Below are 13,409 nucleotides of genomic sequence, written 5' to 3'. Positions count from 1 at the left end.
ATTTAGATCATTTTCAAGTTGTAATTTTTTTTAAAGCTGTGAAATATTGTCCAGTAGTGTCTTGGGATGTATTGAGATACGTATCATATCATATCACACGATACGCATCGCGATACCTAACGTGAACGTACCGTCAATCTCATCGTCAGCCAGCTCTCTGGACTGTAGAAAGAAAAGGAAAATTATTAGAATAGAATAGAATAGAATAGAATAGAATAGAATAGAATAGAATAGAATACAATACAATACAATACAATACAATACAATACAATACAATACAATACAATACAATACAATACAATACAATAGAGTTTATACATCCCACAAAAGAAAAAGCACCTGTTTAACGTAGCTCTACTCAAAACAGCAAATAGATAGTAAATAACACTAAAAATGCATTTAAAAATGATAATAACAAAAATAATTTTTGTACATTAATTATATTTTTAGAAGTGGCAGAATTGGTTGAAAAAACATTGAAGCAAATAAATACTTTATGCAACAAAAACAGATAAATACCAGAGAATAAAAAGTCAAATCATGTAATAATTGAAGGTTTACAAGAACCCTTTTGAACCCACTTTGCAATAATCAGATACACAAAAGTTTAAGCCCCAAATTCAGCCATCTTGGGGGAAAAAAAATAGGATTTTGTATTCAAATTTTAGCTTTCATTTCATTTAGAGACATAAAAACGAACAGCTTTTTCCGATCTGTTACAACACAATCACTTGTTTTTAAATATGTATTTCAAATTCACTGTCTTTATTATACTCACAATGTTTTTCCCTCCTCTCAGGAAAATGCACGCTGCTCCAAAACTCATTTCTGAAAGGAAACATGAAGTTTAAATTCACAGCCTCAAGAAGAAAAACCAAATGCTTCTTTTAATCTAACTTTTAAAAATTCAAGGTGTAAAAGTGAACTTTTTGCACCTTCTTCAGGTGATTTGTCCTCATCAGTCAAGCGCGCCACACATGAACCCTGTGGTTCCGACTCAGCAGCTGACTCCTGCGGTTCAGAAGGTTCTCCTTTCTCCTTCTGTTTCTTGCTCTTCCTCTTAGAATCAGAGCCGTCTCTCTTCAGCCAAGACAGCTTGGCCTCTTAGAGCGCAGAGACCCCGTCTGTCCTGCCCGCCGCGATGCTCAGAGACTGGATGAGGTTGAGTGTAGCAGCATCCAGGGTTGTATCCCAGCGAGGGGGAGGAGTCAGCGGCGTGACGAGGAGGAGGAGGACAGAAGGATCATGGATGAGCTGCAGACATGATGCCTGATTTCCAGCTGTGTGGTGACATCATTTTGAAAACTATCCTGCTACCTGGACTCAACAGAGATTACATCAGAAGGCTGTTAGCTAATAGGCTGAGATGGACATGGGTATTTAGTTTACTGTGAATTCATGCTTGTTTGTTTCCCCGAAAAGTCATGCAGTAAATTTTTGCAACATTTTTTTTCCTGAATTTTTCATAGAAATAGGGATTTTCTCAAAACAAAAATGACTCAACTTTGTCTACAAAACTACTATAATTTTGAAATAAATTGTGACATTAGAATTTGTATAATTGTAATTAATTCAGCAATTTTTAAACAAAATTTTAAACAAATGTGTCTTCATATAACATTTTATTGATTTTTCTTAAGATATGCTTAATATATATTTCAAAATATATGACAATCTGGCATCTGTCAGCTATATTTTATTAAATTTAACTCAACAACAGTTTGCCTATATTTTGTAGCTTTACAATTTATATAAGAATATATATACATCAGCTTCATTGTACTCCAGATCCTGAAAGTTTGTTAATTTGTACAAACTCCAGTTGTCTGTGGTCTTTAAGTGGTTGGGACACTTTACTAATCGATTCTAGTTCAATTAAAATATTACAGGAGTCAAAAAATATGTAAATCTTACCTTTAATCTAAGGAAAAAATAAGCAAAGAAGATGATTAATGCATTTTATTTAAGTCAAAGTCAACTGAACTTTTTTCTGTGTCTTTTATTTGGTTAAAAACTTTCCTTCATCTTTTTAGATTTGCTTTTTATTTTAAAATAGAATGGAAGAATATTTTTATAATTCAAAATGCTTATTGATCAGAGCCTCTTTCATTGTCTAAAAATCATACTAAAATTTTCATTTATACCAAAGAGTTTAACAATAAAGTAAAAGAATAATATTATATATGTAGTAAATTGTTATATTACAAAAACACAGTCATAAAATAAGTAATAAATACAAGTCCTAAAACATTAGCGTACCTACAGACAGTCACACTAACAAACATTCATCCACACACAAACACAATCATAAAGTGCATATTATTTCACAGCAGCATTAGGAATGTTGATTGCAGTTGGATAAAAATTTGTTTTGAGTTTGTTTGTCTTTGCATTAAAAAGTCAGTAGCATCCTATCACAAAAACAAGCAATTTTTAATAAATTTTCAGCCCTGTTGTCCTACCAAAAAAGGTTACAATTAATATTAATATTAATTTTAACAATTGACACTATTACAAAATGCTCTGTGAAAACATGCCAAATCAAATGACAAACTTTAGGGACAAAAGACAAAAACGTTTTTCTTTCTACCTCATAAAAGTTTTTAATTATTTAAAATAATTTACTTGAAAGCGTATCTTTCCGTAAGTGAACACATAAGATTTAACATTTTAACTAACCGCTGACCTTTTACCAGTCAACCATACGGACCTGCATTATAGCTGAAAACATACTAGTGTCACAATAAATCAACAAAGGCTTATGTGGATCCTCCTCTTGTCAAAGACGTTCCTATAAAACAGGTTTTGAGCAGATTAAAAGGTCGCAGGTCACGCCAGCTGTCGTTTATGTGTGTTAGCTTATGGTGCTCTCAGCACAACACAAATGAAAAAAAAGTCAGAGTTCATTTTTCATACAGCAAAAATGTTTATGTTGTATCAGATTCTGAACGGTGACTCGACCCGGCAGGTCTTAACGGGGTCGATGTCGTCTGCTCTGAACTTCTTCCCCTTTGTCTGCTACTCTGTTATGTAAATTCATCTGAAATCTGTTTGCATAAGAAGCTTAATATGCAGCGCCACGCAACCAGACCTGATAACGATTTATCATCTTTTCTTTTCTCCCCCAGTTGCAGTGGGCCAGTGGGGAGATTAGGTAAAAGCAAAATCCCAGCTGTGAATGGAATGGAGGTATTTAGGTGACAAGTGTCACTGAAAACTGTTAAATAGGACAGGGAGGGGCTTGGTGCTGAACGCCGTACCATAAGTAGGAGTCTGAAAATAAAACCAATTGTGTTAAGTGTTACAAGGCGCTGAAAACATGTTGGTTTGCTTGATTAGGTGAACGCATTTGACATAAATTGTGATTGCAGCACAAATATTTATAGAATTTGAGTTGAGAAGCAGTTTCAGCAGCTTTAAAACAAGAATAAATGTGTTTAAATATACATTGTTTACGTGATCCGTGACGAAAATGCAAAACTGAGGGATTACACCTAAAAAGTTATGTAAGAAAAGGCTAAAACAGGAACTGCAAATCTACATTTCTGCAGACAAAATGGATCTAATCAATTGAAGAAAAAAAAAACAATTGAAATCTCTCAATTAGTAGAACCACCAAAGTAAATCAATAATCCATAATTGTAATTGATTCTTAAAAATGTCTTTCTAACTTTATCTGTGACAGCTGCATACAAAAAAGTTTCTCAAAGAGATAATAATATAGTAATGTGTAATCTCAGATTCTAGTTTACTCTGGTAAGGGTCCACATAGGGATTTTTTTTTATCATGTGAAGTAGTAGTTTGAATAAATATCCAACATTATTTTTTTTTAAATAACAGTTAGTCTATTCAAATCATTACATAATACATATATGCAAAAACATATCAAAAAATAGTTTAAAGAGTAAAAAGATACTGTATCTAAACATACATTTAAGCGATATAGCCTTTATTTATCTTTGTTGTTTACATCACGATTTTTGTATAGAAAGTGGAAAATCTGTGTCTTTTTCTTGAGTTTCAAAGTCATACCTGGAATTAAGCTACATGGTTCATCGTTGTATTTTTGAAGCAGTTAATTTTAACAAGTTTTTACTGGTGATTTGTTTTTTTTATTGGGTGTTTTATACTGTTACAATCCTATAATTGAAACAAATCCTTGTTTTCATTCTGAATTTTGGCAGAGAAAATCTTGCATCCTTTTTTAGTAAGTACTTGAAATTGCATATTGTGTGGCAGACGATTCAGAAATAAAGTGCTTTATACGTTGATTTTAAAATACTTTGATCAAATAAATCTTTACATTTCCATCTTTTTAATTTACTGAATAATGGATTAGATGGATTTCATCTCTCGGTCGGGTCATTCCCATTTTAATCGACTTTCATTCTACTCCCAATATCAATATATTGTATGAATATTACTGATTTATGTTTTTGTTCATTTTTCTTTTTTTTTTTTTTAGTCAATGCATTTCTCCTGAAATGAGTTAGATTTCTGTGTTTTTATTATGTTTAGAATTAATTCTTGAAGTAAACTAAGAAACCAAAAGCAAATCAATTAATTCATGACAAGGTTGATTTGTTATTCATTTAAAAGAACATCATATTTTTGGTGAACTCTGCTGAACCACGTGGGGATAGTCTTCTTGGCAGTCTGCCTGCTTTTGAAGCGTAGAAGAAGACGCGCTTCCGGTTTTCTCTCGGCTCCCGCCCCGCTCCGCCATCATGAAGTCCTGAACAAAAAAACGCCTGGGAGTCGATTAAAATGGGGATGACCCGACCTAGAGATGAAACCCGCTAACGGCAATCGCGAAATGACAAGGCGGAGCGGAGCGGCGGGATTTAATGAGCCGCTCTCGCGCTGAAAACGTCGGCTGGCGTTCCGTTATTCGGTTAGCATCGCCGCTAGCAAGCAACCAGAGTTAGCCGTTCATTTTTTTCCTCTCTCTCTCTCTCCTGCGGACAGCTCTGCGTTTCAGTGGGCAGGCGTCAGTCAGCTCGCTGTCAGCTAGTCGGAGTGGCCGGCCCCCCACTTATGTCAAGCAGCAAAGGCGAGCCAGCCGACTGGGAGCATCAGGATGGCGAGGAATTCAAGTAAAAGCATCGACAGACAAAATGAGGTTTACTCGTGTTGAGTAGACCGCCGAGGGAAGGGCACCGAGACCAATATTTTTCCAGCCAGGCCAGTTAGCTAGCCTCAGAGCTAGCTACAGTGGATCCCAAAAGCCACGGTAAGTCCATACAAATCACCTAAATTAGCAATTAAGCTAATAGTGACATTATTTGCTTCTTGCATTTTTAAATATCTTAAATACTTTTTTCCTCGTTAGATCATATTCTGTGTCATTCAGTGAAGTGGAATTACTTTTTCATGTAATAAGTCATTTCCTAGTTGAAGCAGACATAGCCTAATTGACCAGTCAAGTGAAAAAAAGCTTGCTAGCTTGCTAAACCGAGATGTAAGCTAAGTACAGCTGTCGCATATCTTTGCTTTTAACTCAATTATTTATGTATGTTTTTTTTCCATTTGGGGTGCAACCAAGTTCCTCTTTGACTTTAGAAAAAACACATAGATGCCATTTTTAAAAGCTCCAAACCTCAGAGCAAAACAGGAACTCCCTAAATCTCCTCCATTGTCAGAATATTAATGATCCACATTTTTCTGCATTACTCCAGGCTCATGCATCCTCTCGGTTTGCAGGTCTGTTCGCTGCAGCAGGAACTCAAACCCATTTTAGCAATAAGTCATTCATTTTGATTTCTTTTAGCACCAAACATAACAGAAATTGTAGCTTCAGGGATTTAATTATTGCAGACTAAGCAATAAGTTTACATGAGCAGATTTTGCTGATGGTTTTCCTACTTTTTTGTGCTCCTCAGTTTAAAAAAAATGATTTAATTGTTGTTTTTAAGTCACAAAAACTGCAAAACACTATTTCATGTGATAATTTCTGCAAGACAAAATAATAAATGGTTTATTATACTCTGTCAGCTAGCATAATCGCTGGACAAGATACTTTAAAAAAGTGGTAACTCAAACAAGAAATAATAATAATTACATGCCTTAGTACTCACAATTAATGCTTTTGCTTGCTGGGAAAACTATTGGCTTTTCAGATTGTTGTTGCCTTTAGAAACAAGGAAATCCTGTGCCTATTAAACTGTTATTCTATGTTTAAAAAAGAAAGAGAGCAATATGTGGCGTTATCAACAAGAAGCTTGAGGGTTTCTATTGTTTGCAGCATTGCAGAAATGCGTGTGTGCTGAAATTTAGCCCACAATTTCATTTATTTTCCCTTAATTCATCGTCGGAAATGGTTAAAATATAAATGTCTTATTAGAAAACTCTTTCATTGATTGACATTACCTGGTGTTTTTGCCTCATATTTTTGTCAAATGCACATAGATGACTAGATGAGTTCCTGGCTTTAAAGATCCACCCTGATCATCTTTTGATCCATTTTCAAAGCAGTTTCAATCATCTTTTAATTATGATTATCCAATTGTTTTGGCATGATAATAATAATAAAAAATTGTCTTTTTGTAGGACATAGTTTCTGCAGAGCGACAGTAGTTCAGTAGAGAATCACATCCGAGTTGTGGGAGAAACTATTGACGTGGAGTAAGCCCACTCCTGCTTCCTGTCATTCCTACTTCCTGTCTACACTGTCTCCTGTTAGTTTCCAGCCCCTCACACCTCCAAGCTAACACTACTGGTGCAACTAAAAAGGGCAACCAATACTAGAGCTGGATTTTGAGCAAGGTGTCACTAAGGATGTATTCAGACTGGACACTTTTTGATCTGCTTAAAGTAAGACAAGAGTTTGTTTTCCTCCAATAATCCGGAACAAAGTTTCAGTCTGAATACACCCAAGCGTACCCTGGTCTAGGACCAGGATCCGCTCTCAGACCCATCTTTCGAGGTGGTCTCGCTTCGTTTCCAATTGGACTGAATTTCGGTTCTCTCTGAAATTCCTCAGTAGAAAGCGGTTCGAAAGTGAAATAACTGGAACAAAATGGCCACCGAAACCGGTTATTAGTGAACAAACGTGGAGCAGCGATTCAACAGCAACTCATTTAAATGCGGTTGAATGACTGTAGGCTCCATCTTTCTCTTTTAATCCAGCCCCGTAACCGTTGACCTATGACTGAAGAGATCTTTAGTCACGTGGTTTTGTTTACAAGTTTTGATCCAGAGCAGAAATCTCAGAACACCTGTTTGAGCTGGAATTTATTTTAAGACTGGTCACAATTAGAAGATGTTCGGTGTTCTGCATCTAAAATAAAAGTTTTCTACTGATCACCTCCAGTTCAGCACGATAGGACCCGCTTGTTTTCGTGGATATGGAGGGGCTGCTGCAGATAGCGCAGGTTTTTAGAAGATTACTCTTAAATGCATGAATGGATCAAATACTGCTTTGGGGTTCTTTAAAGTGAGGAATGAACAGTATAATGGAATTTAAAAACTCAAAAAGTAGAATTTTTATGGTGTGGCCCCTTTAAATGCCTCAGTACATGTTCAATTAATGCTTGCTTAGGAAATCTTTGTTTTTTGGATGTTTTTTGGCTTTAGAAACCATGAATTCCTTTTTTTTGTAGAAGAAAAGAAAGTAATGAGGTTTTCAGCTTGAAGCTTGATGGTTGCTATAGAGTTTGCATGTCTGTAGAAATGTAGCCCATCGTTTCAGTTTTCTGAACTGATCCTTTAAAACTGTTAAAATACAAAGGTGTTAATAGAAAACTCTTGCATTGATTTATATTGCCAGGTTTTTTTTTGCCTCATATTTTTGTCAATCACATGTCAATGATCAATAGATGAGGTGCGAGTTTAGCTTGAATCTTGATTTATTGCTCATAAGTTCAATTTCCCTCAAGTTTTGTTTAACTGCAAATGCATAGAATTTGACGACTTTACATGGAATCTTTATTAATTTATATTTCTGCAGATGTTTTTCTGATTTGATCCAATTTTTCCTCCAACTGTTTGGCATGGATTTGTGCTGGGATTTTTGGATTGTGCGCTTCTTTGTTTTTTCTTCTTAAGGCAATAACATTTTATTTGCCACTTGCTTCATCTCCAAAAAGAGTTGCTCAAGTGTGTAGTTTCCTCATTTGTGTTTACATGTAAGAGCATGCACCACTTTTTGTTTTTGGAGTTTATGCTAACGTTTGTGAAGCTTCCACATAACAGACGCTCACTCAGCATGACCCTCTCATCCCGCCCCTCCAGGCGCTGGCCATGCCGTCGAGTGTGCGGGCCGGGAGCCTGAAGGACCCGGAGGTGGCTGAGCTGTTCTCAAGGGAAGACCCTGAGAAGCTCTTCGCAGACCTGAGGGAGATCGGTCATGGGAGCTTTGGAGCGGTCTACTTTGTAAGTCTTTACTTCCTTTTGTCTTTTACAAGGTTGGATGCTTGTGTGACGCTGGCTGAACAACAGAGTTCAAAAGAATCATTCACAACCCTTGCTTTCATTTTGCTTTTTGTTTATCTTCTCAAATATTGAATTATTAAAGCAATCACTGTGGAAGGCAAACATTTTCATAAGCAAATTGTTCAAAATAATTCAAAATTTCTATTATTTAAATGTTTTTGCACTTCAATGATTTTTATACTTCTTATAAAATTCTGTTTTATGTGTTTCCATCTAAATACACTCAATAAAATATGAAAAACTACAACATGTAGTGAAAATTAGATAGAAATGTATTTTAGAGATGAAATTAGCGTAGGTTTGTAAGCTTTAGCATATTACTAGAAAGAAAATATATTGAGAATAGGTTTAATTATAGGAAATATATTTCATAAAGTGTGAAACTACCATTTAAATGATTTATTTTTAGCTACTTTATTGAATCACCTATGAAGTGTGATATAAAATGGAAGTTTGTCATTATTTTGGGGGTCTTTTAAGATATAAATATTCATAATGAACACATAAATACGCTGGTTTAAGTGTTGATCCTTCAAAAGACATTTTTGTATTATCTAAAAGCAGATCTGCTTGGCATAGACTAGAAAAGTGGTGGTTGGATTTAATAAAAAATGTAAAAGCTTTGTGAGTCAGACAAAAAAACAAACTTTCCTGTGGTGGATGAAGAGCCATTAAATGAAGGGTGAAAAAGAACAAGCCGTGGATGAAGGGATGGACTGGAGAGTGGAAAAGAGAGGAGACGGAGAAGCGCTGCAGAAATTTCTTTTATATAATAGTGATGATTTGCTGTGTCAAGTGTAAAAATGGCAGATGAATCATCGCGCTTCTCGAGTGTGGTGTTAAAACAATGCTTCGGTTTTGCTGCCACTCAACATTCACAAAGTGCTGCACAATCTTAGCTGAAGTAGGTGGTTATGGACGACCGACTTCACAAACATCCACAGCTTTAATGTTCGATTTGTCTCTCGTTCCTAACCCCTCCACTTTAGGCCCATGACATCCGCACAAATGAAGTGGTGGCAATCAAGAAGATGTCCTACAGTGGCAAACAATCCAACGAGGTACGAGCGGCCAAATCTTTGGCGGCAGAAATCGCATGAGCGTTTATCTGCGGATGACAACTGAATGGTTCTGTTCATGTTCCAGAAATGGCAGGACATCATCAAGGAAGTGAAGTTTCTCCAGAAGCTGCGCCACCCAAATACTGTGGAGTATCGCGGCTGCTACCTGAGAGAGCACACAGCTTGGGTGAGTGTGCCTTCAGAAAATGAACTAAATACTGCAGATTCAGTAGCTGTTAAAGACCAACTCCAATAAAATGTTCTTGTTTCTAATGATGGATGACAGATAAAGAAAATTCAGCTAAAAATTGTATTTTTGAGTATTTTCTTATTCAAATTGTAGTCATGAGCAAACAATAAAAAAGCAGCTTATTTGTGACAGAAAACACAGTGGGCAGGCCTCAAGCTCCCTGCTCTGCTCCATTCTGATGCATCCACTTGTTGACAAATAGATCCATGTACGTCTTTTTTTTCCTCGTTTGAGCTAGTTTGGCTCCAAACTGTACATCTGGATAGCTCCAACATTACTTGCCATTTTTGCTAAATATTAGGTGGGGGGTAGTGCTGCCACAAACGATTATTTTAACAGTCGACTAACTACCAAATATGTTTTCAGATTAGTCGACCAATCGGGTTATGGGCAAACTGGATGTAAATCACACATATTAACCATCATTAGCCTTAAACTAACTTAAAACTAGATATATAGCCCTACCTGCGATAATGTTGGTGTGAATGCTGTAAGCTGAATTTAGCCGCTGAAGAGGCTTAAGTTGATAGCTAAAAACACTGAAGCTGACAGCCTACTAAAATATTAGTTAAATGCCAAATTAGCCTAAAAAAACAATAGGTTAGCCAAAACAACTAGCATTTAGCTGAAATATTAACTAAACTCCAAAATAGCCTAAAAAAACCAACAAAAAGCATCCTAAATTAGCTAGCATGTAGCTGAAATTTTAGCTAAACTCCAAATTAGCCTAAAAAAAACCTTAATAAATGCTAAAAAACTAGCATATTGCCATTATAACTTTCAATGTTACTACACTCTGACTCCATATGATATAAAGTGACGACTAATTGACTATTAAATTAGTTGTCGACTATTTTGATTGTCGATTAGTCGACAAATCGTGGCAGCTCTAGTGGGGGGATGTGAGGGGCTGTAAGCTAGCAGTAGAGCATGTAAACACAGTCCCAGCAACTGGGAGGGGAGGGGGTTGAGCAACAGCAACGATTCTGCCCAAAATGTAGAAGCAAATTTTTAATTTTCTGCTGCAGTTCTGCACTATGTCCTATTTTAAAAAAAAAAAACATGTTTTTTTCATCATTGTTATTAAAAGACTCCTGGGAATGCTTTTAAAACACATCAAAAGATGATTGGAGTGGGACTTTAAGGCAACAAATGACATTAAATTAGTTATGATAAACCTTATCTGTAGATTTTCTGAAAAAAATGTCTGTTCAGTCTGAGCAGTTGGACTGTTTTTTATTTATAGATGAGATGACAAAGGTGGATGTATGAAAAGCTGTTTAAATAGCAAGAATGACTATTGTGGCTCCTTTGTGAGTGTCGTGAAAAGCATGAAGTTATTGTACCTCACGAGTTCTTACCACAGTCACCGGTGTTTTGTACTTCTTTACAGAAGTACGTTCATGTCAGGAAAGAAGACATTTTATTTTTAGCTGTGGCCTTTATGGACTATGTTTGTAAAACTTCTTTGATGTGGTCTTTTATTTATTAGTCATTCAGACATGGGTCACTTTGATGTCATTGTGACTTTTTTTGACTTGGAGTTTCTATTACAAACAGATTTATTGAGTACAAAGCTAACGTTTTTAGCAGGACCAGTCGGTTTAATCCAAAGCAATCCGTCTTCAGATGGAGGGGAACGACAGTGTCCTGCTGCACAGGTCAAGGTTGGGATTTGAACCAACCAATTGCAGTTTCACAATGAGTGAGCTAAAGCTCCCCGAAAGCAGCATATTTGCTTATTTAAAAAAAAAAAACTAAAGTCTGGTTGACTAAAGCAACTTCCAGGTTTGTACATTAGTGCTGTGCAACCAAAAATGATCAATTTTACAAGACAGTTATATTTATACTGTTAGTTTTTTATTAGCATAAGCTAGAATAAGTTGTACTTAAGCCTAATTTCTATATTTTTAAATGTATAACTCTATAATTGGATAGTGCAGAACCAGATATACTAATTTAATTTCACCTTGTGTTGAAATGGCAATAAAGATCCTTGAAACCATCAGTGATGGTCTTTTAGAAAATCAACATCCATTGATAATTTTCATTTGATTAGAGATTATTAGAAGATCAAATTTTTGATTTCCTTTAGTTTCCCCAAACCTTTTTTCATTTTAACCCTGCCTGTTTAATTTGCTTTTAGGAATGCTACAGCACGGCTAATTCTGTAGCTTTTGCTAAAGCATGAAACTGATTCTACCAGGGTTTAAGACTTCCTCTTTTTGGTTCTAAACATGCACATAAACCTTAGTAGCCTCAGAGTCTCAGTTTGAGCAATCTGTATCTGTATTTGACTCAGAAAAAAAGCAAAGTGAAGAGATCATTTCAGTTACATTAGTGCTTCCAAAAATCATAATCACACTTACAAGCCGTGAAACTGACAGCTTCAAATCTGAGACAAAACAAGATTAAATAGGTGTTGATTTTTTTATTTTTATTATAAATACCTTAAGGGATGACGACTGCTCAAAATGATCATTTCCTCTCCTTTCTAGCTCGTGATGGAGTATTGTTTGGGTTCAGCCTCTGACCTTCTTGAAGGTAACAAGAAAAGATTTAAAAAAATCACAAAATGCTCACTGTGAGTTCATTTTTGATATATTCCTCAAAATTTTGTGTTTATTTGTATGCAGTCCACAAGAAACCCCTCCAGGAAGTAGAAATAGCCGCCATAACCCATGGTGCATTGCAGGGATTGGTCTATCTTCATTCACACAACATGATTCACAGGTGAGGCTTCAGATTTTCTATTCTATCTATTATAAACATTGTGATGTCTGTACTTATTACTGAGTAAAACACCTGATCCAGGTAATCTGGGGCAGGTGGATGGCGGCCCTCGAGGCCTGGAATCCAACACCCCTACAGAAAGCACATTGTGTTTTCTTCATGTGTGCAGCTTTAACATAATATTTAATCTCCGTTTGTGTTTCTCATTCTATAAATCTCTGTTTTCAGGGATGTAAAAGCCGGAAACATCTTGCTAACAGAACCGGGCCAGGTCAAACTTGGAGACTTTGGCTCTGCCTCTATAATCGCTCCAGCCAACTCCTTCGTGGGAACACCTTACTGGTAACGCATGAGCTATTTAATACACTCTCAAAAATTCAGCTTTGAAATGAGTTTTTATGAGTTTTATTCCAAAAGAATAACATTTGAGAAAATATATTTATAAAGTCATTTTGTGATGAAAATGGCTTTCACTTCCAAAATATTGCGTTGATTCAATTTAGATCCACAAGTTAATAATTGACCTCTCTTTATCCAGGGTGACTGTGGGTCCTTAAAAAGTTTTAAATTTCCTTTAGCTGAAATAAGACCTTAAAAAGTATTAAGTTGTCTTAAATTTAAAAAATTAAACAATTTGATTTCCTGGATTCTTTTTTTTCTAATTCTTTTCAGTTACACGTTTCTATAATGAAACATCTCGTCTATTTAAATGGAAAAACAGTGAATGACACGTTTCTTTAGCGGTTAGCATATCTGCTGAGAGCTGCTGCTTTTGATTTCTGCCTATAAAAACAAGCAAACTGCTTACATTCTGATAACATTTATTATCTTTATCAATGTTTTTCTAATGCTTTATGATCATTTGTTTAGATATTTCTTATCATTTTTTTTTTTTTGATGAGCACAGACACTGGATCTTAAAATGTTAAAA

At 35.6% G+C, this 13,409-nt stretch overlaps 2 protein-coding genes across 5 annotated transcripts in view; one reads left to right on the top strand and one right to left on the bottom strand.

Moving 5' to 3' along the window:
- cabp5a (calcium binding protein 5a) overlaps positions 1-1,141 on the bottom strand; it is a 3,786-nt gene extending 2,645 nt beyond the window's left edge. The window contains exons 1-3 of the mRNA XM_024284738.2: positions 936-1,141; positions 779-828; positions 132-162 (exon numbers count right to left, since the gene is read on the bottom strand). Of these exons, the coding sequence (XP_024140506.1) occupies positions 132-162; positions 779-826 (79 nt within the window). The 5' untranslated portion in view covers positions 827-828; positions 936-1,141. The remainder of the gene's footprint in view (positions 1-131; positions 163-778; positions 829-935) is intronic.
- Positions 1,142-4,449: 3,308 nt separating this feature from the next.
- The window catches only part of taok2b (TAO kinase 2b), a 28,679-nt gene continuing 19,719 nt past the window's right edge, over positions 4,450-13,409 (top strand). Inside the window, exons 1-7 of one of the 4 annotated variants that reach the window (XM_024284736.2) lie at positions 4,450-5,234; positions 8,234-8,374; positions 9,424-9,495; positions 9,581-9,682; positions 12,244-12,289; positions 12,382-12,478; positions 12,707-12,820. In XM_024284736.2, the coding sequence (XP_024140504.1) occupies positions 8,243-8,374; positions 9,424-9,495; positions 9,581-9,682; positions 12,244-12,289; positions 12,382-12,478; positions 12,707-12,820 (563 nt within the window). In that variant the 5' untranslated portion in view covers positions 4,450-5,234; positions 8,234-8,242. The remainder of the gene's footprint in view (positions 5,235-8,233; positions 8,375-9,423; positions 9,496-9,580; positions 9,683-12,243; positions 12,290-12,381; positions 12,479-12,706; positions 12,821-13,409) is intronic. The other 3 variants (XM_024284737.2, XM_024284734.2, XM_024284735.2) reach the window with 3 other exon arrangements.

This window comes from Oryzias melastigma, linkage group LG19 (assembly GCF_002922805.2).
Source record: "Oryzias melastigma strain HK-1 linkage group LG19, ASM292280v2, whole genome shotgun sequence".
NCBI lineage: Eukaryota > Metazoa > Chordata > Actinopteri > Beloniformes > Adrianichthyidae > Oryzias > Oryzias melastigma.
The sequence above is the reverse complement of the archived record's forward strand: the minus strand, read 5'-3'. Positions and strand labels throughout refer to the sequence as shown.